General features: G+C 46.7%; 1 protein-coding gene across 8 annotated transcripts in view; it reads right to left on the reverse strand.

Annotated features, from left to right (window-relative positions):
- Positions 1 to 27281, reverse strand: part of ENPP3 (ectonucleotide pyrophosphatase/phosphodiesterase 3) — a 783610-nt gene that overhangs the window by 64178 nt on the left and 692151 nt on the right. For all 8 annotated transcript variants that reach the window (XM_085611575.1, XM_085611577.1, XM_085611569.1 and 5 more), the window contains exons 23-24: positions 17977 to 18054; positions 11918 to 12050 (exon numbers count right to left, since the gene is read on the reverse strand). In XM_085611575.1, the coding sequence (XP_085467701.1) occupies positions 11918 to 12050; positions 17977 to 18054 (211 nt within the window). The remainder of the gene's footprint in view (positions 1 to 11917; positions 12051 to 17976; positions 18055 to 27281) is intronic.

Raw genomic sequence — 27281 nt, forward strand, 5'->3', positions numbered from 1 at the left:
GGAGGGGGCAAAGGAAAGTGGTCGGCCCGATTCAAGTTACTGTGGGCATAACTCGTATGGCATTATCTATAGCAATTCTTTGTTATCCATTTTGTGCCATCTTGGTGGGACTGTTTCTATGATGTCAGTACGTTGCTGTCAAAAATGGCTATATTGGGTTCTACTAAACTACCCGAAATTCTACATATACATGTTTACATTAACTGCTTCTGATTCGCACTATCTCGTGATTTAGTTTCAAAGGATTAACTATTTACTAGTGGTTTGCAGCCCGGTCCTACTTTTCGTAGGGATGCAGAGGGGGGATGCTTATTAAATTCAGTGATCTAAAAAATATAATTTTTGTACGTACTTTCTCGCATCGTAACTTGAGAATGTAACACATGAAATAGTCTGATGTAATGACTATGGCTATGGAACCAAAAAAAGTCCTGTTTTTAAACAGCCGACTTGGAATCACTAATTAAACATATTGTGGAGATCCAGTCTCCATTAACTAAAAAAGACAAGGTTGGCAGGTACACACTAATATAACCTGATTGTAACAGCACTCTGATAACCATACGCAATATATATGCACCAAACTCGAATGCGAATGCATGCCTGTGGTCCTTGGTGAAGCGGGTCATATATGAGAGGGAGACATGGTGGTGGGGAATTTTAACTTGGTATGTGACAGAGAACTAGACCGCTCCAACCCCCATGGTCAGATGGATGCAGCAACTAGCAGGAAGCTTTAGACCCTAGCAGAGGAAATGGAGCATGTAGACTCGTGGTGCTTCCACGGAAGGGAGAGGGGCTTCTTTTACTTTTGAGCAACACAGAGCATACACCAGAAACAACGACCTTGGAGTAGACATTAAAACGCAGGACAGAACAAACATAGTTGACATGCAGGTATACTGTCCTCTCTGGTAGTGGGAATTGGGTACTTTCGAGTAACGAGTATCTATTGAGGGATCTGGTTAACGTACACGAGCTAAGAGAAAAGATAACGGAGTTTGCGGACAATCGCACATTGTATAACGCATCCCTTCATCTCAATGGGATGCACTGAAGGCATTTCCTAAAGGCACCCTGATAGCAATGGCCCAAGGAAATGGCGGGAGAGACACCTGTAGACATATAAAATAACACAACAGTTGAGAAAAACCGAAACAAGCAGCAAACTGTGGCAAGTAGAATAATCAGTCATATCCACCAGTAGCACAGAACAAGCATTTACAATGCAACGGTCTCGGCATTGTTAAAGTTAGAGCTATTGGCATTGCTCATGACAATGCCGTTTCTTTACATGTTTTAAAAACAAAAACATAAACAAAAAAAATGTCATGAGCAATGCCAATAGCTCTAACTTTACCAATGCCGAGACCATTGCATTGTAAATGCTTGTTGTATGTAGGTTTGAAGGTACAGTTTTCAGTAAGTGAGGAGGAGTGAGACGAAGAGGAAGAAAGCGAGCAGGTGGGAGGGGCAGCAGAGCAAAAGTGAACACTGACTTGTTCAAAGAAGGAAGAGAAACCGAAAGTAGCGATTCACTGGCAAATTGTGTAAAGTAGCGCTAATGTGTTTGGTTGTGAATAAAACCATTCAGGCCAGTTTTGGTTTGTGTAACCTTATTTTTTGTCTCCGTTCGAGGGCACGCTTCCAAGATCCTGCATGAAAAAGTTTTGTTTGCCTTGGAAGGCATTGTTTATCTGCTTCTCCCGATAGCAGAGCCTCTGCTGGTTTGGGGTTACATGGAAGGTCTCCTGGATCTTGAGCCTTAGACCCTCGATCGTGGTGACACGTACTCTTTTGTAAGTGTGACAAACGATGCCACTTGCTCACAAAGGGATGCCAGCCCGCTTCACCGGTTGGACGCCATGGCTGAGCTGCAGCGAGTGTTTACTGAAAACATGGGAGAATTGTGAAATGTACAGTGTGAGAAGTTGGCCTGATGTATGATGTCACTAGTTCTAGTGTACACCTTACATCAGTCCAAATACCCTTATGGTGATTGGTTGTAAAGTCAACCTTATAGACCAGCTATCCTAGTGGTAGCATGGACAAGAGCAGTCTTAGGCTAAACTCTGAATGGCATGTGAAGCCAGCTGTGATACCATATATAATCCCTTGAATACCAAATGAAAGGACACCACAACAGATATATATATAAAATAAAGTGTATTTATTCTAGTCAAACCCTCAGCACTCTTTATGAGATTAGAGGTAAGTACAACACAGTCTTATTTTTGCATACATTAAGTCACACAGGTAAGTAATACAGTTAGGCCCTAGGGGCCACGCAAACCATATACTAAGTAAGTGGTATAAGAACCACTGTCACGAAAATAGAATAGGCCTAGGCCTAGGGAATCGCTGGGGCTACACTACACTAGCGTTAGTTAGGAAGTGGGAGGCCCACGGGATTCGTGTGCAGAGTGGAAACACTCACGCGTAATGCGTAAAAGTCAATAGCAATAGTACAGTTTAGAAAACGGTAGATTTAGGACACTTCCGGAGTAGCTAGGAAGTTGAGACTTGAAAACTAGACACTAGGATAGTCACTATCCTGATGAGCACCGGAGTACCCAAGTTACCTAGCCCACAGGCTGCGGGTGCATAGGGGTGAAGATGCGTCGTTTTCGTCGTCGACTCCTATGGATGCCTGAAGAAAGATGCTGACAGGCAGTCAGTGAAGAGTGTCCGGTGGATCCCAAGGCTGGGATCAAGAAGAGAAGAAACCTGCAAGCAGAAGGGACAGAGTCAAGGTCACTAGCCAGTGACCACGTGGAACCAGGAAGGAACCAGGCGATGTCGTGAAGATTGCAGGTGAAGGTGAAGCTTGTCGCTGCAGCCAGGAGGACCAGGAAGCGTCGAGGACGACCAGGACCAGGAGGCGAGCTGTCCCACGAAGGCTCTTGCTGTCGGCGGCGTCGAAGTTGGACTAGGACTCACCAAGCCTTGGCAAGCGGAACCCACGAAGAACAAAGGACTTGCTTCTGGTGCAGACCAGGAAGGTCTGGGGTGCTTCTTCTTTGCAGAGAAGCGGGAGCCAGTCTGGAGGAGCCAAACCAGCGCAGAAGATTTCAGGGTGCGTCGTCACAAAGGCCACTAGCCAGCGGGCAAGCAACCGGACAGACGCGGCAAGCAGGAAAATGCTGAAGGGCCCCACGCAGGACTCGTGGAGTGTGGGGGGCTGATCTTCGGTGCAGATGGTGCTTGGGGTTGGGGCTTCTCAATCCCCGGTGCACAACTTCGAGGGTACCTCAGAAGCTGCGTTTTAAGTTACTAGCCACTTTTTCCAGGTAGCCGGTCCCACGTCGCTCGTCGCCTCCACGGATCTCAGCTCTGCTGTAGATGTGGATCAGGGTCGGAGAAGTCTGGAAGTCAAGGCTCTGGTCAGGCTCTGCAGTCGGTTCCTCGTAGAACGTGGGCAAAGCAAAGGGTAGTCTCTTGATGGTGCCTGTTTGCACAGGGTAGCCACTCCTTGGCTACAAGGGAGATTCTTCAGTCTTCTTCTTTCGTCGAATGTCGAAGGTCCAGAGTTTTTGTTCAAGTTTGCAGGTTCAGGATAATCTAAAGTCTTGAGGCCCAACTCCCACTCTTATACTAATCTGGGGGGCTTGGGATACCTGCTAGGTCACGCCTTATGGGTGGGACCTGGGAGGGGGTGGTTACACCCACTTCCCTTTGTCCAGTTTCGCGCCAGAGCTGGGGCTGGAGTGCCCCAGCGCCGGTTTGAACTGGACTATGCAAGGAACACCTTGTGTGCCCCAGGCATGTCTCATTCCTTTCAGCCCACCCTGCCCCAATACACTAAAGGCTGTCTGGGGAGGTGCTAGCACCTCCCCAAGCAGGAAACCTATTGTCCAGGCCTCCCTGGCTGGGATCACTCCCAGCAGCAGGAGGTCAGACTTGTGTCTGTGGCAGCAGCATCCATTTTGTGATGCTGAGGCTTTGGTTGGAGTTAAACAGCAAAGTAGGATTTTAACATGTCTCTCCCTCCAGAAGGGAGGAATAATATCCTCATCACCAGAAATGGTATGGGGGTATTATTCCAAAGTGTTAGACACCTTACACGACATGTTTTGATAAAGCCAAACCATAGTTACCATAACCGTCTAAGATTATAAGGCACTTTAAGAGTATATGGTAGGCTATATCATAGAACAGCTATAAGGACATGGTTCCGAAAGCTGCAGACAGGCTCAGCTCATGCTGGAGCACCATCTCACATGTTACCAAGCACTCTGCCTCCAGGATTGTTAAGGCCTGCCATAGGAGTGACTGATAGGTACACATGTGTCTATATATAAGGGTAGATATAGGCATACTATATCTAAGCAAGGGGTGATTACACGACCTTGCCCCAGCTGAGTGATCAGCCAGTTGTGTCTGATTGGAAGGCCAGACCAGGGGTGGCATAATACATGCTGCAGCCCCTGGGAGGCCTAGGGTACACCTATGCCCTGGGTACCTAGGGTACACTGTACAGGGTCCAATAAGGTGATCCTTACCAATTGGTTATGTACCTAGGGTACATGGAGTCCATTTTAAAGAGAGAGCAGACAGCCTGAGACCCTGGATGGCAGGATCTCAGGCCAACTAAGTCGAAAAACCAGCTAGACACTAGGCAAAAAGTTGGGGGTAACCATAGTCAGATATCCACCTTCCTACATAACCCCCCCCCCAAACGAAAGGAGATAAGGCTGGCCTCGGCAAGGTAAGCCTCTATTGCCTAAGTGGCCATATAAGGAAGAACCAGCACTGGCATGGTTACCCCCTGTCTCATGGTCCACTAAGCAATCCCTCATCCTAAAGGTATCATAGGGTCTCCACCATAGGGAATCTCTACCTTGGGTGTGTCTTTGCAAAGTAAAAGGCTGGTGTTGAGATGGAGTACTGAAGTGAGTGTCCTCAAAGTGAGGCCTCAGCTTCCTCCAATCATCCTCCACCATGGATGCCTTTCTTTCTTTCACTGAGTTGCACTGTGCTCTCAGGGTCAGCCTCTGGCTACCTAAAGCTGGAGGCTGGGTCCCTTTTGTGGGCTTACTGGAGGGACAGGTCAGGTTTGGGGCCCTAAGGTCCCAGGTTTGCCTGTGCCCAACAGAATCCCTCTGGGGGAGGTCCCTAACTACCTGTAAAAGGGATCCCTCAGGAATGTTTTTACCCATCACCTGGCTAGGGCTACTAGCCAGGCAATCCTCATTCTTTTGATGGGGGGGTTCTTGTGGACAGGGGCCCTCTTGGGGTCAACTGGCCTCCCTGACCTCTGCAGCCCTGGGCTGACTGAGGCAGGGTAGAGAGAGGCAGGCTACCTGCACCAGACTGGGTCCCACCTTGGAAGGGGCCACTGACATTAGAGGCTCTGCCAGGCCAGGCCTGGCTACCTCTGGGGCAGTTCCTTCACAAGGGGTGAGGTCAGATCCCTGAGGAGGCTGACCTTTTCCTAATGTCTGGGGAGAGGGAGACTTTTCTTCCTCCCCACTACTCTCTGTTTGTGTGGAGTGATCCATAGTTTCAGGCTTCACTACACCTATGTCAGTCTGAGTATAGGCTGAGACCATTACAGCCTTGCCAACCTTTTCAGGGAGGCACTCAGTTTGGGTTTGAGCTGTGACTGTCACAGCTCTGCCAGTCTCTACAGGGAAGTCTGTCTTTGCCTGGGCTGTGGCTACCACTGCCCTTCCAACCTTTTCAGGGAGGAAATCTACTTGGACAGGGGTTGTGGCTGGCACAACCCCACTACCCTTTTGTGAAAGGCCTACCATTTTGGAATGGGTGTCTTGTTCAACTCCAGCCCAAGCTGAGAGTTCTAAGTCATTCCCCAGTAAGCAGTCCACAGGCAAGGTTGGAGACACTGCCACCCTTTTAGGGCCAGTGACACCTCCCCAGCTGAGACATACCTCTGCCATGGGATGACTGTTCTGGTTGCCATCAATGTTAGTTACCTGGTATGAGAAACCAGGCAAAAGCTGCTCAGAGGGAACTAGCCTATGGGCCACCATAGTGACGCTAGCTCCAGTGTCTCTGTAGGCCTCAGCTTTTCTACCATTGATGTAGGGTTCCTGTCTGTACCTACCCAAAGTGTTGGGACAGGCAGTGAAGTTGGCAAACCCCATGCCACCATCACAGACAAGAGTAGCTGCTGTAGGGGAATTGGCTAAGCCAGAGTCCCCCTGTGTTCCCCAAGAAAACCCAACCAAATTTTTGGGGGCACTCCCACCACCTGGGGGATTACTGCTGACAGTAATAGGTGGTGTGACAGGAGTAGTTGGAGGAACAGTTTTGTTTTTAGCCTGTGGGCAACTGCTGTCAGTTTTCCAATGCCCAGGAGTTTTACACACATGGCAGTAAGGCTTTTTAACTGTGGTAGAGGAGGGAGCTTGGGACCCACCACCCTGTGTGGAGTTTTGGGGCCCTGAGGAAGATTTCTCTTTTGTTTTATCCCCACCCTTCTCTTGAGGCTTGGTGGTATCTTTCTTTTGGTCACCACCCTGATTTTTAGGCCTAATCCTGGTCCTGACCCATTTATCTGCCCTCTTTCCCAATTCTTGGGGAGAGGTCAAATCTGAGTCTACCAGGTGTTGATGGAGAAGCTGGTTCTGACAATTACTAAGGATCTGCTCCCTCATAATCAAGTTGTACAATCCTGTATAGTCCTGCACCTTGCTGCCAGTTAACCATCCTTCCAAAGCCTTAGTGGCACAATCCACAAAATCAGACCAGTCCTGTGTCTGTGTCTTCTGGGTGTCTCTGAACAACAACCTATATTGCTCAGTGGTTAAGCCAAACCCATCTATCAGAGCACTCTTCAGGACTTTGTAATTGTTTGCATCCTCATCACTGACTGTGAGGAGCTTGTCTCTACCTTTGTCAGAAAAGGAGAGCCACAAGATAGCTGCCCACTGACTCTGGGGAACCTGCTGTACTTTGCAGGCCCTCTCCAAAGCAGTCATCCACTTGTGGATGTCATCCCCATTCTGATATGGGGGGACTATCTTGCTTAGGTTTCTATGGTCATAAGACCTATCCCTATCTCTAGGAATGTTGCTGCCACCAGTGGGTTCTAACCCACTTAACTTTTGTTCTCTAGCCAGAGCAAGCTTCTCTTTGGCAAGGGCAAGTTCTTCCCTCTGAATCCTCAGATTAGCTTCCCTCATTCTGGCTTCATGCTCCTTTCTCTCATGGGAAGTTATTCCCCTGTGAGAGGAAGCATTAGAGATGTTAGAGACATGGGAGTGGATGGATTCCCTTGAAGGGGACCTGTCCCTCCTGCTTCTCTGTGTAAGCCTACTTGGGGGTCTGTAAGGGGGGACCCCATGCAAACTCCCATGTAAGCTTAGGTTAGCCTGGCTAAGTCTTCCTACTTGGCCCTGGCTGTCTACCTCTTCATCTGAAGTCTCCTCTGACTCCTCTGTGGTGGGTAGACCCTCCTCTGTACCTAGGGTACCTGCCTGAGATGCCCTAATAATGTCATACTCCTCTAGGAGTTGTCTTAACTGAAGGAGGGTAGGGTTTGCACTCTGTTTTATTCCTCTGGAGGTACACAAGTGTCTCATCTCCTGGAATGTTAAGGTATCATATCTAGAGGGGGTCTTTTGCAGACCTGATCCTCCTGAGAGAGCATCCACTTGATCTCCTCTCAGAGACATGATCTAGTGAGGGTGTGGTGTGTGCACCTACCTACACTAGTTGTATCTACTAAACCTCTCTAGTAGTTGTAGTCAGGGTGTGTTACTCCCTTCAACCTACAACTACAAAGTCCAGTAGGACTTAAGTATTATAATCTATGTTATATGTACCTAGACAATATCTGTGTGATCTTTCAATTTAGTATCTCAAGATTACAATGGTATTACAACAGCAAGCTCAGATCCCAACCGCTGCTCACCAATGTGAGAAGTTGGCCTGATGTATGATGTCACTAGTTCTAGTGTACACCTTACATCAGTCCAAATACCCTTATGGTGATTGGTTGTAAAGTCAACCTTATAGACCAGCTATCCTAGTGGTAGCATGGACAAGAGCAGTCTTAGGCTAAACTCTGAATGGCATGTGAAGCCAGCTGTGATACCATATATAATCCCTTGAATACCAAATGAAAGGACACCACAACAGATATATATATAAAATAAAGTGTATTTATTCTAGTCAAACCCTCAGCACTCTTTATGAGATTAGAGGTAAGTACAACACAGTCTTATTTTTGCATACATTAAGTCACACAGGTAAGTAATACAGTTAGGCCCTAGGGGCCACGCAAACCATATACTAAGTAAGTGGTATAAGAACCACTGTCACGAAAATAGAATAGTCCTAGGCCTAGGGAATCGCTGGGGCTACACTACACTAGCGTTAGTTAGGAAGTGGGAGGCCCACGGGATTCGTGTGCAGAGTGGAAACACTCACGCGTAATGCGTAAAAGTCAATAGCAATAGTACAGTTTAGAAAACGGTAGATTTAGGACACTTCCGGAGTAGCTAGGAAGTTGAGACTTGAAAACTAGACACTAGGATAGTCACTATCCTGATGAGCACCGGAGTACCCAAGTTACCTAGCCCACAGGCTGCGGGTGCATAGGGGTGAAGATGCGTCGTTTTCGTCGTCGACTCCTATGGATGCCTGAAGAAAGATGCTGACAGGCAGTCAGTGAAGAGTGTCCGGTGGATCCCAAGGCTGGGATCAAGAAGAGAAGAAACCTGCAAGCAGAAGGGACAGAGTCAAGGTCACTAGCCAGTGACCACGTCGAACCAGGAAGGAACCAGGCGATGTTGTGAAGATTGCAGGTGAAGGTGAAGCTTGTCGCTGCAGCCAGGAGGACCAGGAAGCGTCGAGGACGGCCAGGACCAGGAGGCGAGCTGTCCCACGAAGGCTCTTGCTGTCGGCGGCGTCGAAGTTGGACTAGGACTCACCAAGCCTTGGCAAGCGGAACCCACGAAGAACGAAGGACTTGCTTCTGGTGCAGACCAGGAAGGTCTGGGGTGCTTCTTCTTTGCAGAGAAGCGGGAGCCAGTCTGGAGGAGCCAAACCAGCACAGAAGATTTCAGGGTGCGTCGTCACAAAGGCCACTAGCCAGCGGGCAAGCAACCGGACAGACGCGGCAAGCAGGAAAATGCTGAAGGGCCCCACGCAGGACTCGTGGAGTGTGGGGGGCTGATCTTCGGTGCAGATGGTGCTTGGGGTTGGGGCTTCTCAATCCCCGGTGCACAACTTCGAGGGTACCTCAGAAGCTGCGTTTTAAGTTACTAGCCACTTTTTCCAGGTAGCCGGTCCCACGTCGCTCGTCGCCTCCACGGATCTCAGCTCTGCTGTAGATGTGGATCAGGGTCGGAGAAGTCTGGAAGTCAAGGCTCTGGTCAGGCTCTGCAGTCGGTTCCTCGTAGAACGTGGGCAAAGCAAAGGGTAGTCTCTTGATGGTGCCTGTTTGCACAGGGTAGCCACTCCTTGGCTACAAGGGAGATTCTTCAGTCTTCTTCTTTCGTCGAATGTCGAAGGTCCAGAGTTTCTGTTCAAGTTTGCAGGTTCAGGATAATCTAAAGTCTTGAGGCCCAACTCCCACTCTTATACTAATCTGGGGGGCTTGGGATACCTGCTAGGTCACGCCTTATGGGTGGGACCTGGGAGGGGGTGGTTACACCCACTTCCCTTTGTCCAGTTTCGCGCCAGAGCTGGGGCTGGAATTCCCCCAGCGCCGGTTTGAACTGGACTATGCAAGGAACACCTTGTGTGCCCCAGGCATGTCTCATTCCTTTCAGCCCACCCTGCCCCAATACACTAAAGGCTGTCTGGGGAGGTGCTAGCACCTCCCCAAGCAGGAAACCTATTGTCCAGGCCTCCCTGGCTGGGATCACTCCCAGCAGCAGGAGGTCAGACTTGTGTCTGTGGCAGCAGCATCCATTTTGTGATGCTGAGGCTTTGGTTGGAGTTAAACAGCAAAGTAGGATTTTAACATGTCTCTCCCTCCAGAAGGGAGGAATAATATCCTCATCACCAGAAATGGTATGGGGGTATTATTCCAAAGTGTTAGACACCTTACACGACATGTTTTGATAAAGCCAAACCATAGTTACCATAACCGTCTAAGATTATAAGGCACTTTAAGAGTATATGGTAGGCTATATCATAGAACAGCTATAAGGACATGGTTCCGAAAGCTGCAGACAGGCTCAGCTCATGCTGGAGCACCATCTCACATGTTACCAAGCACTCTGCCTCCAGGATTGTTAAGGCCTGCCATAGGAGTGACTGATAGGTACACATGTGTCTATATATAAGGGTAGATATAGGCATACTATATCTAAGCAAGGGGTGATTACACGACCTTGCCCCAGCTGAGTGATCAGCCAGTTGTGTCTGATTGGAAGGCCAGACCAGGGGTGGCATAATACATGCTGCAGCCCCTGGGAGGCCTAGGGTACACCTATGCCCTGGGTACCTAGGGTACACTGTACAGGGTCCAATAAGGTGATCCTTACCAATTGGTTATGTACCTAGGGTACATGGAGTCCATTTAAAAGAGAGAGCAGACAGCCTGAGACCCTGGATGGCAGGATCTCAGGCCAACTAAGTCGAAAAACCAGCTAGACACTAGGCAAAAAGTTGGGGGTAACCATAGTCAGATATCCACCTTCCTACATACAGTCACCAGAAGGTTGGGTCTCGCTCGGATTAAAGAGTCTACGGGGGCATTGACGCTACCTCCTTTTCATCCTCTCACTTAAAGCTGACGTCTGATTTGTAGGTCCGTCCAAAAAGAATGGCCCTCCAGAGCATTTATGAATGGCTTAAAAGATACAATTGTAATGCTCCCGATCTGATCATCATGATCGTGCCATAAACAACATCGTGCAAACAGTGGAAATTTACGTAGCGGTGACGGGAAGCCTTTCTGTAGCCGAGTTACAAAAACAGAACCTGTGCTTCTTGATGCTATTTGGGAGGTGGGAGGGGTGTTCTTTGCAGGCACGGCAATAAAAAAATTAAACTGACAGCACAATTGGCGTGCTAAAAATGAAAACAACACAAGCATTGGTAAATATAGGAAAATCTGGCACAGCCAATAGAACTGGAGGAAAAGTAAGTGGCCCGCACGGGAATCAATGAAAAGCCAGGAAAGAGAGGGGGCAGGATATAAACCACTTGTGAGTGAAACCTAAAAACAAGCCCAATACCCCTTAAAAGGAAACCCAAATGAATATCCTACCAGAAAAAAGCCCAACTAGCGGTACACATCGAAAAATACAAAAAAGCCTAAAAGGAATACAAGCAATGGAGCGGAAGGCACGGTAGGGTAAGCAGCAGTAACACAACTGTGGCATTAAGAGGAGGTGGGAGGAAGAATGCTATATTTGAATGTAAGTAGCTAGGGCGCTGAAGCTGAACACAGGCAAACAGTAAAAGAGCAGGAAACCAAGAAAAAAAGTGTCACCCATAGAACAGATAAAGAACAATAGCAGAATAAGACAGTACCAAGTCCCTGTTCTGTGGGACAACAGAAGAAAGGAAGGACAAAGAGGCAGGACAGACCTCTAGCAAGTAAGGATTTTTAAAGGACACTGACATAGATAAATGAAAAGCACAGGCTAGAAGGGGGGTGGACTTGAAACCCACAGACTGATTACAGCAGGTTGCGGAGAGACAGCGCATGCGCTGTCTAGCTCCACCTAAAAAACGACTTGACTTCACTAGTAGGAACATGGCCAAATACTAGATGATATAGGAAAGTAGGAAAGAGTGGATTTGATGAAATGGGAGAATCACTGATGTACGGTGGTTCTCTCATTCCTTCCAAATGCCTCCATCCCAAGAGAATGGTTAGGTGGGCACGTTCATTGGAAAATGCCTACATCATCTCTTTCTAGCTGATGAAGATCTAAGCATTTCTATCACATTAGTGGTACCCTCATTTTAGACACTGAATTATACTTACTGCTCAATTTCATTGAGAGTGTCATAGTGGCCATCAAAGTTATAATCAAACACAGGTCCACTTATCACATTCAGTCCATTTCTTTCAGTAGTGTATCTTGGAAGCAGAACATTATGGAGGTAATTCCAGATTTCTGAAATAACAAAACATATACATTATATACTGCAAGTCCTAGCTAGTAGCATTTTAAAACACATATAACTTTAATTTCACTTGGTAGTGGGATTAATAAATGTGTGTGTCTGCGTGTGTGTGTGTGCAAGTGTGCATGTGTGTGGGTGTGTGAGGGTGTGTGGGTGTTTGTATGCGAGAGTCATCATTGAGAATTTGTCTACATTAAGAAATTGCATGGGTTTAAAATTGAATTCCACTTCTACTAGGAGATCCTATGTTTTGTTCCAATAAAAGATCATAGTAAAGTTGAATATTTAAAACGTTTTTGCCCAGATCTACCCAGATTTGATTGTCATCCTAGTAAAATCACACAGCATCCATATATTTGGTTTGTTTTCCTCTGACTTTTTGCCTTCTGACCTCATGTTTTGCTCACTTCATTATTGCTGCCTTTAGGATTCTGGCCTCTTGCCCACTGCTAACCAGTGCTAAAGTGCATATGCTCTGTACTCAAAGCATGGTAACTGTAAATTAAATGTTACTAGCGGGCCTGCAGCGCTGATTGTGCCACCCACTCAGTAGCCATTTAAACATGGATCTGGCGTGATACTGCATTCTGTGCCTCTGTCTGTCTTTGACTACATGTCTGGGTTTTGTGATAGCTGGGCTTTGTGCATTCCCTCTAGACAGTCACCCAAAGGGAGAAGGGATGTGACATTTGCATCCTGATGGCCCATCTCCAGGCTGATGGGCTTTCTGAGGTAGATTGGGAGAGAGGAACTGACTCTTGCACCTAGGGCTGTGCCTGTCCCCACACAAAGAGCTGCATACCCCCCTTTCCCGCGTAGTGAGTTATGATGTAGGGAGTCCTTGAAGCCGATGCTTGCTCCGTTCAAGGTACTTTTTCAGAGGGCCCTGCGTGGGTTCTGTAGTCGGCGTGCCCTCCATCATGGCCCACTTAGAACTTTGGATTTGCCTCTGTCTAGCGCGACCGCAAGCATCCTTTTAGCACTATGAACTTCTAAGCACTGTTGTTGGATTTAATCTTAAAAAAATCATATCTTTACTTCTACCGATTGTGTTTCTGTTGTTTTGGTCTTGTTTACTTAGATAAATTGTTGTGAAGTCTATTTGTGGTGTTTTCACTGTGTGACTGTAATTGAAGTGTTGCACAAATACTTTACACATTGCCTCTTAAGTAAAGTCTGACTGCTCTATGCTAAGCTACCAGAGGGTGAGCACAGGTTAATTTAGGTTGTGCATCTGACTTACCGTAACTAGGACTGTGGCTCCTGCTTGGACAGGTTGTATACCCTGCCAGACAGAAATTTCAATTTCTAACACATATCATCTCAGAAGCACAAGCAGCCTAATTTGAGTGATTTTAATCAAAATGGCCATACATCGAGTGACAGCCATTCAGTTGACTGCCCAGTACCTCTAAATTTTTAAGTGCGTTGCATTCTTTATAGGACAAATTGGTTACCAGAAGACCTAAAACATGCAACCTAAACTCGGTCACATAAAGCAATGTTAATGGAAGTTTTTTAGCATTTGTTAATTTTTCGATGTTCCAGAACTTTGTTTGTATTCCTGTTCTTTATGCACGGTTAGATTAAATGGAGTAACCAAAGATTGGATTTGGTAGATCTTATAGGAGGAAGGTGTAAATATCTCTCGATTTGAAAAACGCTCCACCCACCTAAAAATCAGAGAAATCTGAAATGATCCTTTTTTTTGCCATTGCTCTATGCTGACTCTCACTTTTTCATCAGCCCATCCATGGTCCTTCTTCATCTGCCTCATTCCTTTTACCAAGGGACGGTTTCTGTTTGAGGGTTTAGGGGCTTTGCCTTCTTTACTCTCAGGGCAAAAATTGAAGCATTATTACAATTGCTTTAATAAAAACTGGTAACACTCTTAAAGTATCTTGCTGGGGAGCAGTTGCACAGTGCCACTCCCTGTGCTTGCCACTGTGATGTCAGTGACGCTTTTTCTGAAGTTTATGCCATTGTGCAGGCCCAAAGTCAAGAGTATTTGCCGGGCTGACGATCTCACAGCCCTGAGGCCTGTGAGGTCATTAGCTCGGCGAAACATAGTCTCGAGGACCAGCAGTCTCCACTCCCCAATGACGTTGGGGTTAAGTTAGCCCTGGGCGCTTCAGGCTGAAGCCCTGTAGTGCAAGGGTCTTCACGTCAGTCAGGGAGTGGAGAGGATGGTAACCACACCCTTTCCCAACTCGTTACAGGACGAGTTGGGAAAAGGTGGGGGAACAGACTGCAGGCAGACAGGAAGCCGAAAAATCAAGTCTGCGCTGTTTGTCATCAGGCTTTTGAAGACTCACTGCAGTCTCGAATGCTTCCTGTGCTGTAGTTATTTAATGCAGGACGTCATTTCAGCCACCAGACGCGTGACGAAAATGTAGCAAGCACACCGCAGGTGCGTGTGTCTGTACACAGGAGTCAGCATTGGGTAGTTTGAAGCTGCCGTCCAGTTCAGACAGTGCCCCACGACCTCTAACTCTGTGAGTGGACCACCAGGTAATATAAGTTTAAAAAAAACCTAGGCAGCTGGGCTGGGTTTATTTAGTTCGTAGTAATGCACATGGTGTGAGGCACCTTAAAATTAGTGTCTGTTCTGTTGCTTGATTGTTACCTCGTTTGTACTGCCTGAAGGGTTTTTGGAAAACAACAGCTATTTTTATGGGACTGTCTGTGTGTACGTTGTAGAGATGTTCAATGATCACATGTGTTGAGACTACTTAAAATAATGTCAGTGAGACCTAGGACATAAATTGGAAACTGGGAAGCTCAAAGAAGCAGAAGAAAGATAAATTAAATGGTACGCATCGTGACTCATAGGACACAGCTAGTAGTCTGCCTCAGGGAAGAGTTCTCGAACAACTATTGTATGAAAACGACTTTAAAACAACATTTAAATGAGCATTAATAATAACTCAGGGCCCGATTCACAGAACTAACTTAAGACAAAATCCTAAACTTACTACCATTTACTCATTTTGGTATTCACAGAAGGCACTTACTCATTTTGGTATTCATAGAAGGCACTTACTCATCAATGAGTAAGTGCCTTCTGTGAATACCAAAATGAGTAAGTGCCTTCTGTAAATACCAAAATGAGTAAGTGTCTTCTGTGAATACCAAAATGGTAGCAAGTTTAGGATTTTGTCTTAAGTTAGTTCTGTGAATCGGCCCCAGTGTGTTTTTTTGGGGGGGGAGGGGACCTTGGCAGTCACCTAAAGTGTCCTGGAGAGGTCGTTGGCATAAGAGTGATGAGAATGCACTAGTCTTGGAATGCCCTACAAGGTAGAATTGCTTAAAGCTGCCCACAGTTAAGCAGTTTCTGGTTGAATTCAAATTGCACTCTAATAAATCAGCCAGGAGTTAAGGGAAGCTGGAGGCAGTATATAGGTTATGGAAAATTTGACACATAGAGGCTGCTGTCATGTTATTTAACTGTGTGTTGTTCCCTGTGAATTTGCGCACTTCACAGAGGGCATCTGGTCTTGTTGAAAAATGTGGAATTAGGGGCCTTAGGGCTCTGACGTTCTTGACATTAGTATCAGTTCCTTATAGCAGATGCTAGTGCCAACATTTCACTTCAGCCACCGATGCCAGCTTCTCACACTCCCCATTCCAATACATGGCCTCTTTGCTGAAAATTTGGAAAACCCAATGCTGTTGGAATTGTAATTGTTGGGTTTCTGGGGAAATCTCAGCTGTTTCCACACAAATAGGGATTTTAGCTAATTTGTAGTCTTAGAAAGTGTTGTTCAATATAGTTTTCTTTGTTCCCCATAATTAGTAGACTCTAGAACAGGGTGCGGGAGCCTTTCTCTATTGAATGTACAGTTCCTGTACATTTCTTGCGCTCAAGGTTCACCTTCAGCTGCTTTGCATCAAGACACATAATCAGTCTCCTTGGATGCCTTGTGCGCTTCTGCGTGGGTAGATCTGAACACCAGTTTGGGAATAAAAGTTGTGTTTGCGCGTTCATATAAGAAGGACTTTTTTTATTTAGCTCTGCCTGATGCATTTTTGCAGAGTCTAAGCGACAGGCATGCTTTCACTATAAACTATTGTCTAAGCGTACTCAGTGTATATTCGGCATGTAAGCATGCTGTATCTTTACATTCCTGCTTGTTCAGCATATTATGTTCAGTACTAGCTTGTAGAGAATTTTCCCAGAGTATATATTATGACAATGTTATTCGTATTCAGAATAATATATGTATAAATGTAGTTTAGTCTGCAAGCACATGCCGTGCGTGTAGGGTATATTTGTGTGTGAGGTATGCATGAGTACAGTATAATATGTGCATAATCTTAATGTCTTATTTTGATGCCTTGACCATATTTTATATAGGTTGTGTGTAGTCTGTGTGTGGCATACTGTGCATGTACATTGTGTTCGCATGGTAAATGGCAACCGACCTACCAAAGAGTATCATGGCTCCTTAACGTGCCCCCCCCCCACCCTTTCAGCCAAGCCCAGCCTCACCACTCTCAAACTTCACCAGCCGCCCCTGATTATGGGTATTGTTTCTTGCTCTATGACCTCCAGTAGGGTTAAGTTATGAGTTTAGTTAGCTTGCAATCTCAGAGATAAGGGATACCTGAGAGAGCATTTAGATAAACTACATTTCTGCATTTAGCTTTTAGATAAACTATATTTCTGTATTTAGCTTTGGCAGAACTTCTTAAGACTCTGTCTTATTGCTTCCCTCTCTTGAGTCAGTGGTTTTCAAACAAATATCTACTGGAGAATATTCTTTGATTAATGTCTAACATTTCGTTATTCTCCTTTATATTACTAATGCCCCCTCTAACTCTCTAAAGCTAGAAATTACGTTTCCAACCAAGAAACATAGGGTGTGCCTTGGTATTGTTTGGTAGTATAGAGACTCTACTAAGTCACTCATCCCCACACTTGACATTGGGAAGCCAATTATCTCTCTCTACAACATAGTATGTCTTAACCTCTGTCCTTGGCCATCATTACATTCATGACTCACAATACACCAGTTTGTAAATAGACTATGACACTGAGGGAAAACCACCGCTATGAAGATATTCAACACTTATCACTTACACCAACAGAATTGGGCTAACTATGACATAAAGTCAGTATTAAAGTTTCTTTTTGCTTGGAACAATGGTGCCATTCATGCCTAGAGATGCTCACTATTACATGAAAGGATTTTAGTTCTATGGAAGTGGTTGTCTTGAGAAACTCAGATGATCTGGCTACTTCATTTCTATCATTTATACAGTTTAACACGCTGCACACTAGATATATGGGTATCATTGGCTTTACCTCAGGTATGTACAGTTACAGTAGAGGATGAAGGCGAGTATACAGCTATTTTAAAAATATATATATTCACTGGAGTCAAAATGAAAGCAATGGGAAGTCATGTGTTTGCTTTATAACACAATAGAATGGACTACTATTCACAGTTTAATGTCTAGGTGCAGAACCTGTGTTGGATTTTTAGACTAATGGAGATAACGGTTCAGCATTGGTTTTGCCAGATCCTTCTTGAAAGCCTCAAAGATGGTTTTCTGCATACTGTCCACATAACATCCAAATTAAAAAACAATATGGTCTTACACAAAGTGACATTGGTTCATCGAAGAGCGCCTTGTTAAAAGAACCATTGTCCATTCATGAACAGGGCACTTCTCTCAGAGCTTGTCTAGTACTGTGCCCGCCCCAAATATGCCCCATCCTCCAGTTGAACATGAACGTCTACATACAGTTGTAATGGAAGGCGGTATGTATAGGATGAGTGTGAACCGTTTTTACTGTTGCCTGGTGTAGGGACATATACAGCTGTGATTTAGTACCACTGAAATTGAGAAAATATTGTAAAAAAAACTAAGAAATGTATGTAAAATGATTAGCAGAACCTTGCAACTCACTTTTAAACTCTTCATACATGGGAACAAAATTACTTGTGATTAAACCATCATACTGCCCAATTGCAGTTTTGTTGAAACCTGCGGAAATATAAGAATAAAGACATATTGTTACAGCAAAGCAAATAATTAGCAGCATCCTATGTTATATTGTTTCCACATTTAAAAATGTACTCCTTTGGTCTACAACTTTGAGACCTTCTAGATGGATAAGTACTTTCTCTTATCACATGGAAAACCTGTCTTAAGCCATTTACAGTTTTTTTCATTTGTCCTATTCTTTTAAATCAGTTGAGATTTCTTTGGCACCACATGTTACTTGCAAGAAGCTTCAGAGTGAGAGGAGGTAGGAAGACAGGGATAGAAGGAGGGGATATAAATACACTGCATGATTCTATTTGAATTTCTCTGATAAAACATACAATCACTCAAAAAATGCAATACATATTAAAAATACAATTTAAAAAACATCACAGTATACAATAAAATATGATATCACCTCAATCATCTTTTGAAAACATTTCCTGTATTTAATAATATCTATACTAAGAATGTTGCCCATTACATACATTACCTACACACTCTCTAATTTCTTAAAAGATATGACTACTCCTATCTACTGCTGATCACCAACTTCAACAAAATCGTCCCAAGTATCATCTTTGAATAATCCAATAAAGGAAGCACATCAGGAGAAAGTGAAGGATATCTTCAAAAAACCACCATTCACATTGCCGCGAGACAGATTCAGCTCCTCATCTGATCTAGTTCACTCGTCAAGGTCTAGATCTCAAGTGTAACCCATTAAACCTAAACTTACCTGCCCCTGATGTTAAATCTTACAAGAAGATTTGTCTTATGTTCTTAACTCCTTCAAACTAAAGAACATGCATACTAAAAAAAGACAGAGAGGAGAACTTTCTCACTGTTTAACAACCCTGTTCTTTGTTATAAGCTTTGAATCCTTTAGGTAAGCCTGACCTGAAGCAATAAAGGGACCCCGAGTTCTAATTTCCGGATATCCCACCTCACAATTTGTTTCGAAATATGTATATGCCAGAAATACAATCATAACCTCTCACATGCCATCATCTCATTTGAAACAATTTCTATATCACGATAATTATCGTCAGACAGATATTACTTCACCATTCCAAGAGCAGTATCTATTTGAAAAAGATACAAAGTGGTAAGTAAAGTCAGAAAGGTTTTGCTTTCTAGTTCCTCTTGCCACAATCCTAAGTGTTGTTTCTTCCTCTTAACAGACAAGGAGGGAGAGGTTATTGGTCCCTGTGCAAAGCTGAATGGAAGTCAATTTTCTAGGTGGCCATAAAGACCATGACACACACCTTTGTGCAATAACTAGTGTCTGAGAAAACTCTTGGTGGTACAAAACATTCTTCAGCACCCTGGGGAGCTTGTGCTGGGCTTGATGTTGTCACAGGGTACAGCATCATTTTTTCTAGGCTTCTAGAAGTTGTGTTCCTAGAGTTTTAGCACCATTGTCTTTCTTTTTGACAGGCACTGAGTTGATCCTGCTCTCTGCTGCTGATCTCATGCTTCAAGTAATTGATTACTTGGTATAGGAATTTGGGACCTGTAGATCTGTGCATTTTGTTGGCATTGCAGACAATAGTATATGTTACATGTTGTTGCATAGGTAGCCACAGTATAGCTCAGATGGGCTTTTTTCACTTCAAACACAGACGCTCTTGCCACCTGGTTTTATTCTGACAGAAAATGTTTCAGCACCTTCTTCTGGCTATATGTATGCTATTACAAAAGGCTGATGTAGCGAAGTGAGCTAAAGAACGATGATGGATTCAACCCAGATCTGTGACTGAGGGAGAGTGTCTGAAAAGTTTAATCGCTGTTTCTGGTTCAGGGAAGACCTGGCTTGGCAGTTCGGGCTGGACTGTTACCATGAGGAACAGGGTCAAGACTGATTTGCATATAGCTGGTTCTGAACTGAGGTGGCGAAGTGAGCTAAAGAAAGATGATGGGTTCAACCCAGATCTGTGACTGGGGTGAGTGTCTGAAAACCTTCGGTACTCCATGCATCATCTCCTTGTGTTTGCTTTGTTCGCCCTCAGTTGGCATGGTATGCCCAGATGCGGTTCCTTGCTCACTTTGCCACTGGATTCAATCTAGCCTGACTGATGAGGGGGGTTATCCCAAAACCAGTCCCAGGATGCTTGTTTCCCATTCAGGGAAGACCTGGCTTGGCAGTTCGGGCTGGACTGTTACCATGAGGCACAGGGTCAAGACTGATTTGCACATAGATGGATGTGAACTGAGGTGGCAAAGTGAGGTAAAGAACGATAATGGACTCAACCCAGATCTGTGACTGGGGGTGAGTGTCTGAAAAGTTTCAGTGCTCCGTCCATCATCTCCTTGTGTTTGCTTTGTTCACCCTAAGTTGGCAGGGTATGGCCAGACTTGGGTCCCTTGCTCACTTTGCCATCCGATTCAAGCTAGCCTGGCTGATGAGGGTTGTTACCCTGAAACCGGTCCCAGGAATGCTTATTTCTGGTTCAGGCAAGACCTGGCTTGGCAGTTTGGGCTGGACTGTTACCATGAGGCACACGGTCAAAACTGATTTGCACAGAGATGGGTCTGAACTAAGAACGATGATGGACTCAACCCAGATGTGTGACTGGGGTGAGTATCTGAAAAGTTTCAGTGCTCTGTTCATCATCTTCTTGCATTTGATTTGTTCGCCCTAAGTTGACAGTGTATGCCCAGATGTGTGTCCCTTGCTCAGTTTGCCACTGGATTCAAGCTAGCCTTACTGATGAGGGGTGTTACAGTGAAACCGGTCCCGGGATGCTTGTTTCCGGTTCAGGGAAGACCTGGCTTGGCAGTTCGGGCTGGACTGTTCTCATGAGGCACAATGTCAAGTCTGATTTGCACATAGCTGGGTCTGAACTGAGGTGGCGAAGTGAGCTAAAGAACGATGATGGATTCAACACAGATCTGTGACTGGGGGTGAGTGTCTGAAAAGTTTCAGCGCTCTGTTCATCATCTTCTTGCGTTTGCTTTGTTCGCCCTAAGTATGACAGGGTATGCCCAGATGTGGGTCCCTTGCTCAGTTTGCCACTGGATTCAAGCTAGCCTGGCTGATGAGGGGTGTTACAGTGAAACCGGTCCCAGGATGCTTGTTTCCAGTTCAGGGAAGACCGGGCTTGGCAGTTCGGGCTGGACTGTTACCATGAGGCAAAGGGTCAAGACTGATTTGCACATAGATGGGTCTGAACTGAGGTGGCGAAGTTAGCTAAAGAACGATGATGGATTCAACCCAGATCTGTGACTGGGGGTGAGTGTCTGAAAAGCTTCAGCGCTCTGTCCATCATCTCCTTGTGTTGGCTTTGTTCGCCCTAAGTTGGCCTGGTATGCCCAGACACAGGTCCCTTGCTCACTAGGCCACTGGATTCAAGCTAGCCTGGCTGATCTGGGGTGTTACCCTGAAACGAGTCCCAGGATGCTTGTTTCCTGTTCAGGGAAGACCTGGCTTGGCAGTTTGGGCTGGACTGTTCCCATGAGGCACAGGGTCAAGGCTGATTTGCACATAGTTGGTTCTGAACTGAGGTGGCAAACTGAGGTAAAGACCGTTAATGGATTCAACCCAGATCTATGACTGGGGGTGAGAGTCTAAAATGTTTAAGCACTCCGTCCATCATCTCCTTGTGTTTGCTTTGTTCGCCCTAAGTTGGCAGGGTGTGCCGAGACTGGGTCCTTTGCTCACTTTGCCACTCGATTCAAGCTAGCCTGGCTGATGAGGGGTGTTACCCTGAAACCGGTCCCAGGATGCTTGTTTCCGGTTCAGGCAAGACCTGGCTTGGCAGTTCGGGCTGGACTGTTACCATGAGGCACACGGTCAAGACTGATTTGCACAGAGATGGGTCTGAACTAAGGTGGCGAAGTGAGCTAAAGAACGATGATGGACTCAACCCAGATCTGTGACTGGGGTGAGTATCTGAAAAGTTTCAGTGCTCTGTTCATCATCTTCTTGCATTTGCTCTGTTCGCCCTAAGTTGACAGTGTATGCCCAGATGTGGGTCCCTTGCTCAGTTAGCCACTGGATTCAAGCTAGCCTGACTGATGAGGGGTGTTACAGTGAAACCAGTCCCGGGATGCTTGTTTCCGGTTCAGGGAAGACCTGGCTTGGCAGTTCGGGCTGGACTGTTCTCATGAGGCACAATGTCAAGTCTGATTTGCACATAGCTGGGTCTGAACTGAGGTGGCGAAGTGAGCTAAAGAACGATGATGGATTCAACACAGATCTGTGACTGGGGGTGAGTGTCTGAAAAGTTTCAGCGCTCTGTTCATCATCTTCTTGCGTTTGCTTTGTTCGCCCTAAGTATGACAGGGTATGCCCAGATGTGGGTCCCTTGCTCAGTTTGCCACTGGATTCATGCTACCCTGGCTGATGAGGGATGTTACAGTGAAACCGGTCCCAGGATGCTTGTTTCCAGTTCAGGGAAGACCGGGCTTGGCAGTTCGGGCTGGACTGTTACCATGAGGCAAAGGGTCAAGACTGATTTGCACATAGATGGGTCTGAACTGAGGTGGCGAAGTTAGCTAAAGAACGATGATGGATTCAACCCAGATCTGTGACTGGGGGTGAGTGTCTGAAAAGCTTCAGCGCTCTGTCCATCATCTCCTTGTGTTGGCTTTGTTCGCCCTAAGTTGGCCTGGTATGCCCAGACACAGGTCCCTTGCTCACTAGGCCACTGGATTCAAGCTAGCCTGGCTGATGAGGGGTGTTACCCTGAAACGAGTCCCAGGATGCTTGTTTCCTGTTCAGGGAAGACCTGGCTTGGCAGTTTGGGCTGGACTGTTCCCATGAGGCACAGGGTCAAGGCTGATTTGCACATAGTTGGTTCTGAACTGAGGTGGCGAACTGAGGTAAAGACCGTTAATGGATTCAACCCAGATCTATGACTGGGGGTGAGAGTCTAAAATGTTTAAGCACTCCGTCCATCATCTCCTTGTGTTTGCTTTGTTCGCCCTAAGTTGGCAGGGTGTGCCGAGACTGGGTCCCTTGCTCACTTTGCCACTCGATTCAAGCTAGCCTGGCTGATGAGGGGTGTTACCCTGAAACCGGTCCCAGGATGCTTGTTTCCGGTTCAGGGAAGACCTGGCTTGGCAGTTCGAGCTGGACTGTTACCACGAGGCACAGGGTCAAGACTGATTTGCACATAGATGGGTCTGAACTGAGGTGACGAATTGAGCTAAAGAATGATGATGGATTCAACCCAGATCTGTGACTGGGGTTGAGTGTCTAAAAAGTTTCAGCGCTCTGTCCATCATCTCCTTGAGTGTGCTTTCTCTGCCCTAAGTTGGCAGGGTATGCCCAGATGTGGATACCTTGCTCACTTTGCCACTGGATTCAAGCTAGCCTGGCTGATGAGGGGTGTTACCCTGAAAACGGTCCCAGGATGCTTGTTTCCCATTCAGGGAAGACCTGGCTTGGCAGTTCGGGCTGGACTGTTACCATGAGGCACAGGGTCAAGACTGATTTGCACATAGATGGATGTGAACTGAGGTGGCAAAGTGAGGTAAAGAACGATAATGGACTCAACCCAGATCTGTGACTGGGGGTGAGTGTCTGAAAAGTTTCAGTGCTCCGTCCATCATCTCCTTGTGTTTGCTTTGTTCACCCTAAGTTGGCAGGGTATGGCCAGACTTGGGTCCCTTGCTCACTTTGCCATCCGATTCAAGCTAGCCTGGCTGATGAGGGTTGTTACCCTGAAACCGGTCCCAGGAATGCTTATTTCCGGTTCAGGCAAGACCTGGCTTGGCAGTTCGGGCTGGACTGTTACCATGAGGCACACGGTCAAGACTGATTTGCACAGAGATGGGTCTGAACTAAGGTGGTGAAGTGAGCTAAAGAACGATGATGGACTCAACCCAGATCTGTGACTGGGGTGAGTATCTGAAAAGTTTCAGTGCTCTGTTCATCATCTTCTTGCATTTGCTTTGTTCGCCCTAAGTTGACAGTGTATGCCCAGATGTGGGTCCCTTGCTCAGTTTGCCACAGGATTCAAGCTAGCCTGACTGATGAGGGGTGTTACAGTGAAACCGGTCCCGGGATGCTTGTTTCCGGTTCAGGGAAGACCTGGCTTGGCAGTTCGGGCTGGACTGTTCTCATGAGGCACAATGTCAAGTCTGATTTGCACATAGCTGGGTCTGAACTGAGGTGGCGAAGTGAGCTAAAGAACGATGATGGATTCAACACAGATCTGTGACTGGGGGTGAGTGTCTGAAAAGTTTCAGCGCTCTGTTCATCATCTTCTTGCATTTGCTTTGTTCGCCCTAAGTATGACAGGGTATGCCCAGATGTGGGTCCCTTGCTCAGTTTGCCACTGGATTCAAGCTAGCCTGGCTGATGAGGGGTGTTACAGTGAAACCGGTCCCAGGATGCTTGTTTCCAGTTCAGGGAAGACCGGGCTTGGCAGTTCGGGCTGGACTGTTACCATGAGGCAAAGGGTCAAGACTGATTTGCACATAGATGGGTCTGAACTGAGGTGGCGAAGTTAGCTAAAGAACGATGATGGATTCAACCCAGATCTGTGACTGGGGGTGAGTGTCTGAAAAGCTTCAGCGCTCTGTCCATCATCTCCTTGTGTTGGCTTTGTTCGCCCTAAGTTGGCCTGGTATGCCCAGACACAGGTCCCTTGCTCACTAGGCCACTGGATTCAATCTAGCCTGGCTGATATGGGGTGTTACCCTGAAACGAGTCCCAGGATGCTTGTTTCCTGTTCAGGGAAGACCTGGCTTGGCAGTTTGGGCTGGACTGTTCCCATGAGGCACAGGGTCAAGGCTGATTTGCACATAGTTGGTTCTGAACTGAGGTGGCGAACTGAGGTAAAGACCGTTAATGGATTCAACCCAGATCTATGACTGGGGGTGAGAGTCTAAAATGTTTAAGCACTCCGTCCATCATCTCCTTGTGTTTGCTTTGTTCGCCCTAAGTTGGCAGGGTGTGCCGAGACTGGGTCCCTTGCTCTTTTTGACACTCGATTCAAGCTAGCCTGGCTGATCAGGGGTGTTACCCTGAAACCGGTCCCAGGATGCTTGTTTCCGGTTCAGGCAAGACCTGGCTTGGCAGTTCGGGCTGGACTGTTACCATGAGGCACACGGTCAAGACTGATTTGCACAGAGATGGGTCTGAACTAAGGTGGCGAAGTGAGCTAAAGAACGATGATGGACTCAACCCAGATCTGTGACTGGGGTGAGTATCTGAAAAGTTTCAGTGCTCTGTTCATCATCTTCTTGCATTTGCTTTGTTCGCCCTAAGTTGACAGTGTATGCCCAGATGTGGGTCCCTTGCTCAGTTTGCCACTGGATTCAAGCTAGCCTGACTGATGAGGGGTGTTACAGTGAAACCAGTCCCGGGATGCTTGTTTCCGGTTCAGGAAAGACCTGGCTTGGCAGTTCGGGCTGGACTGTTCTCATGAGGCACAATGTCAAGCCTGATTTGCACATAGCTGGGTCTGAACTGAGGTGGCGAAGTGAGCTAAAGAACGATGATGGATTCAACACAAATCTGTGACTGGGGGTGAGTGTCTGAAAAGTTTCAGCGCTCTGTTCATCATCTTCTTGCGCTTGCTTTGTTCGCCCTAAGTATGACAGGGTATGTCCAGATGTGGGTCCCTTGCTCAGTTTGCCACTGGATTCAAGCTAGCCTGGCTGATGAGGGGTGTTACAGTGAAACCGGTCCCAGGATGCTTGTTTCCAGTTCAGGGAAGACCGGGCTTGGCAGTTCGGGCTGGACTGTTACCATGAGGCAAAGGGTCAAGACTGATTTGCACATAGATGGGTCTGAACTGAGGTGGCGAAGTTAGCTAAAGAACGATGATGGATTCAACCCAGATCTGTGACTGGGGGTGAGTGTCTGAAAAGCTTCAGCGCTCTGTCCATCATCTCCTTGTGTTGGCTTTGTTCGCCCTAAGTTGGCCTGGTATGCCCAGACACAGGTCCCTTGCTCACTAGGCCACTGGATTCAAGCTAGCCTGGCTGATGAGGGGTGTTACCCTGAAACGAGTCCCAGGATGCCTGTTTCCTGTTCAGGGAAGACCTGGCTTGGCAGTTTGGGCTGGACTGTTCCCATGAGGCACAGGGTCAAGGCTGATTTGCACATAGTTGGTTCTGAACTGAGGTGGCGAACTGAGGTAAAGACCGTTAATGCATTCAAACCAGATCTATGACTGGGGGTGAGAGTCTAAAATGTTTAAGCACTCCGTCCATCATCTCCTTGTGTTTGCTTTGTTCGCCCTAAGTTGGCAGGGTGTGCCGAGACTGGGTCCCTTGCTCACTTTGCCACTCGATTCAAGCTAGCCTGGCTGATGAGGGGTGTTACCCTGAAACCGGTCCCAGGATGCTTGTTTCCGGTTCAGGGAAGACCTGGCTTGGCAGTTCGAGCTGGACTGTTACCACGAGGCACAGGGTCAAGACTGATTTGCACATAGATGGGTCTGAACTGAGGTGACGAATTGAGCTAAAGAATGATGATGGATTCAACCCAGATCTGTGACTGGGGTTGAGTGTCTAAAAAGTTTCAGCGCTCTGTCCATCATCTCCTTGAGTGTGCTTTCTCTGCCCTAAGTTGGCAGGGTATGCCCAGATGTGGATACCTTGCTCACTTTGCCACTGGATTCAAGCTAGCCTGGCTGATGAGGGGTGTTACCCTGAAAACGGTCCCAGGATGCTTGTTTCCAGTTCAGGGAAGACCTTGCTTGGCAGTTTGGGCTGGACTGTTACCATGAGGCAAAGGGTCAAGACTGATTTGCACATAGATGGGTCTGAACTGAGGTGGCGAAGTGAGCTAAAGAACGATGATGGATTCAACTCAGATCTGTGACTGGGGGTGAGTGTCTGAAAAGTTTCAGCGCTCCGCCCATCATCTCCTTGTATTGGCTTTGTTCGCCCTAAGTTGGCCTGGTATGCCCAGACACAGGTCCCTTGCTCTCTAGGCCACTGGATTCAAGCTAGCCTGGCTGATGAGGGGTGTTACCCTGAAACGAGTCCCAGGATGCTTGTTTCCTGTTCAGGGAAGACCTGGCTTGGCAGTTTGGGCTAGACTGTTCCCATGAGGCACAGGGTCAAGGCTGATTTGCACATAGTTGGTTCTGAACTGAGGGGGCGAACTGAGGTAAAGACCATTAATGGATTCAACCCAGATCTGTGACAGGGGGTGAGAGTCTAAAATGTTTAAGCACTCCGTCCATCATCTCCTTGTGTTTGCTTTGTTCGACCTTAGTTGGCAGGGTTTGCCGAGACTGGGTCCCTTGCTCACTTTGCCA

Source organism: Triturus cristatus, chromosome 6 (assembly GCF_964204655.1).
Source record: "Triturus cristatus chromosome 6, aTriCri1.1, whole genome shotgun sequence".
Taxonomy (NCBI): domain Eukaryota; kingdom Metazoa; phylum Chordata; class Amphibia; order Caudata; family Salamandridae; genus Triturus; species Triturus cristatus.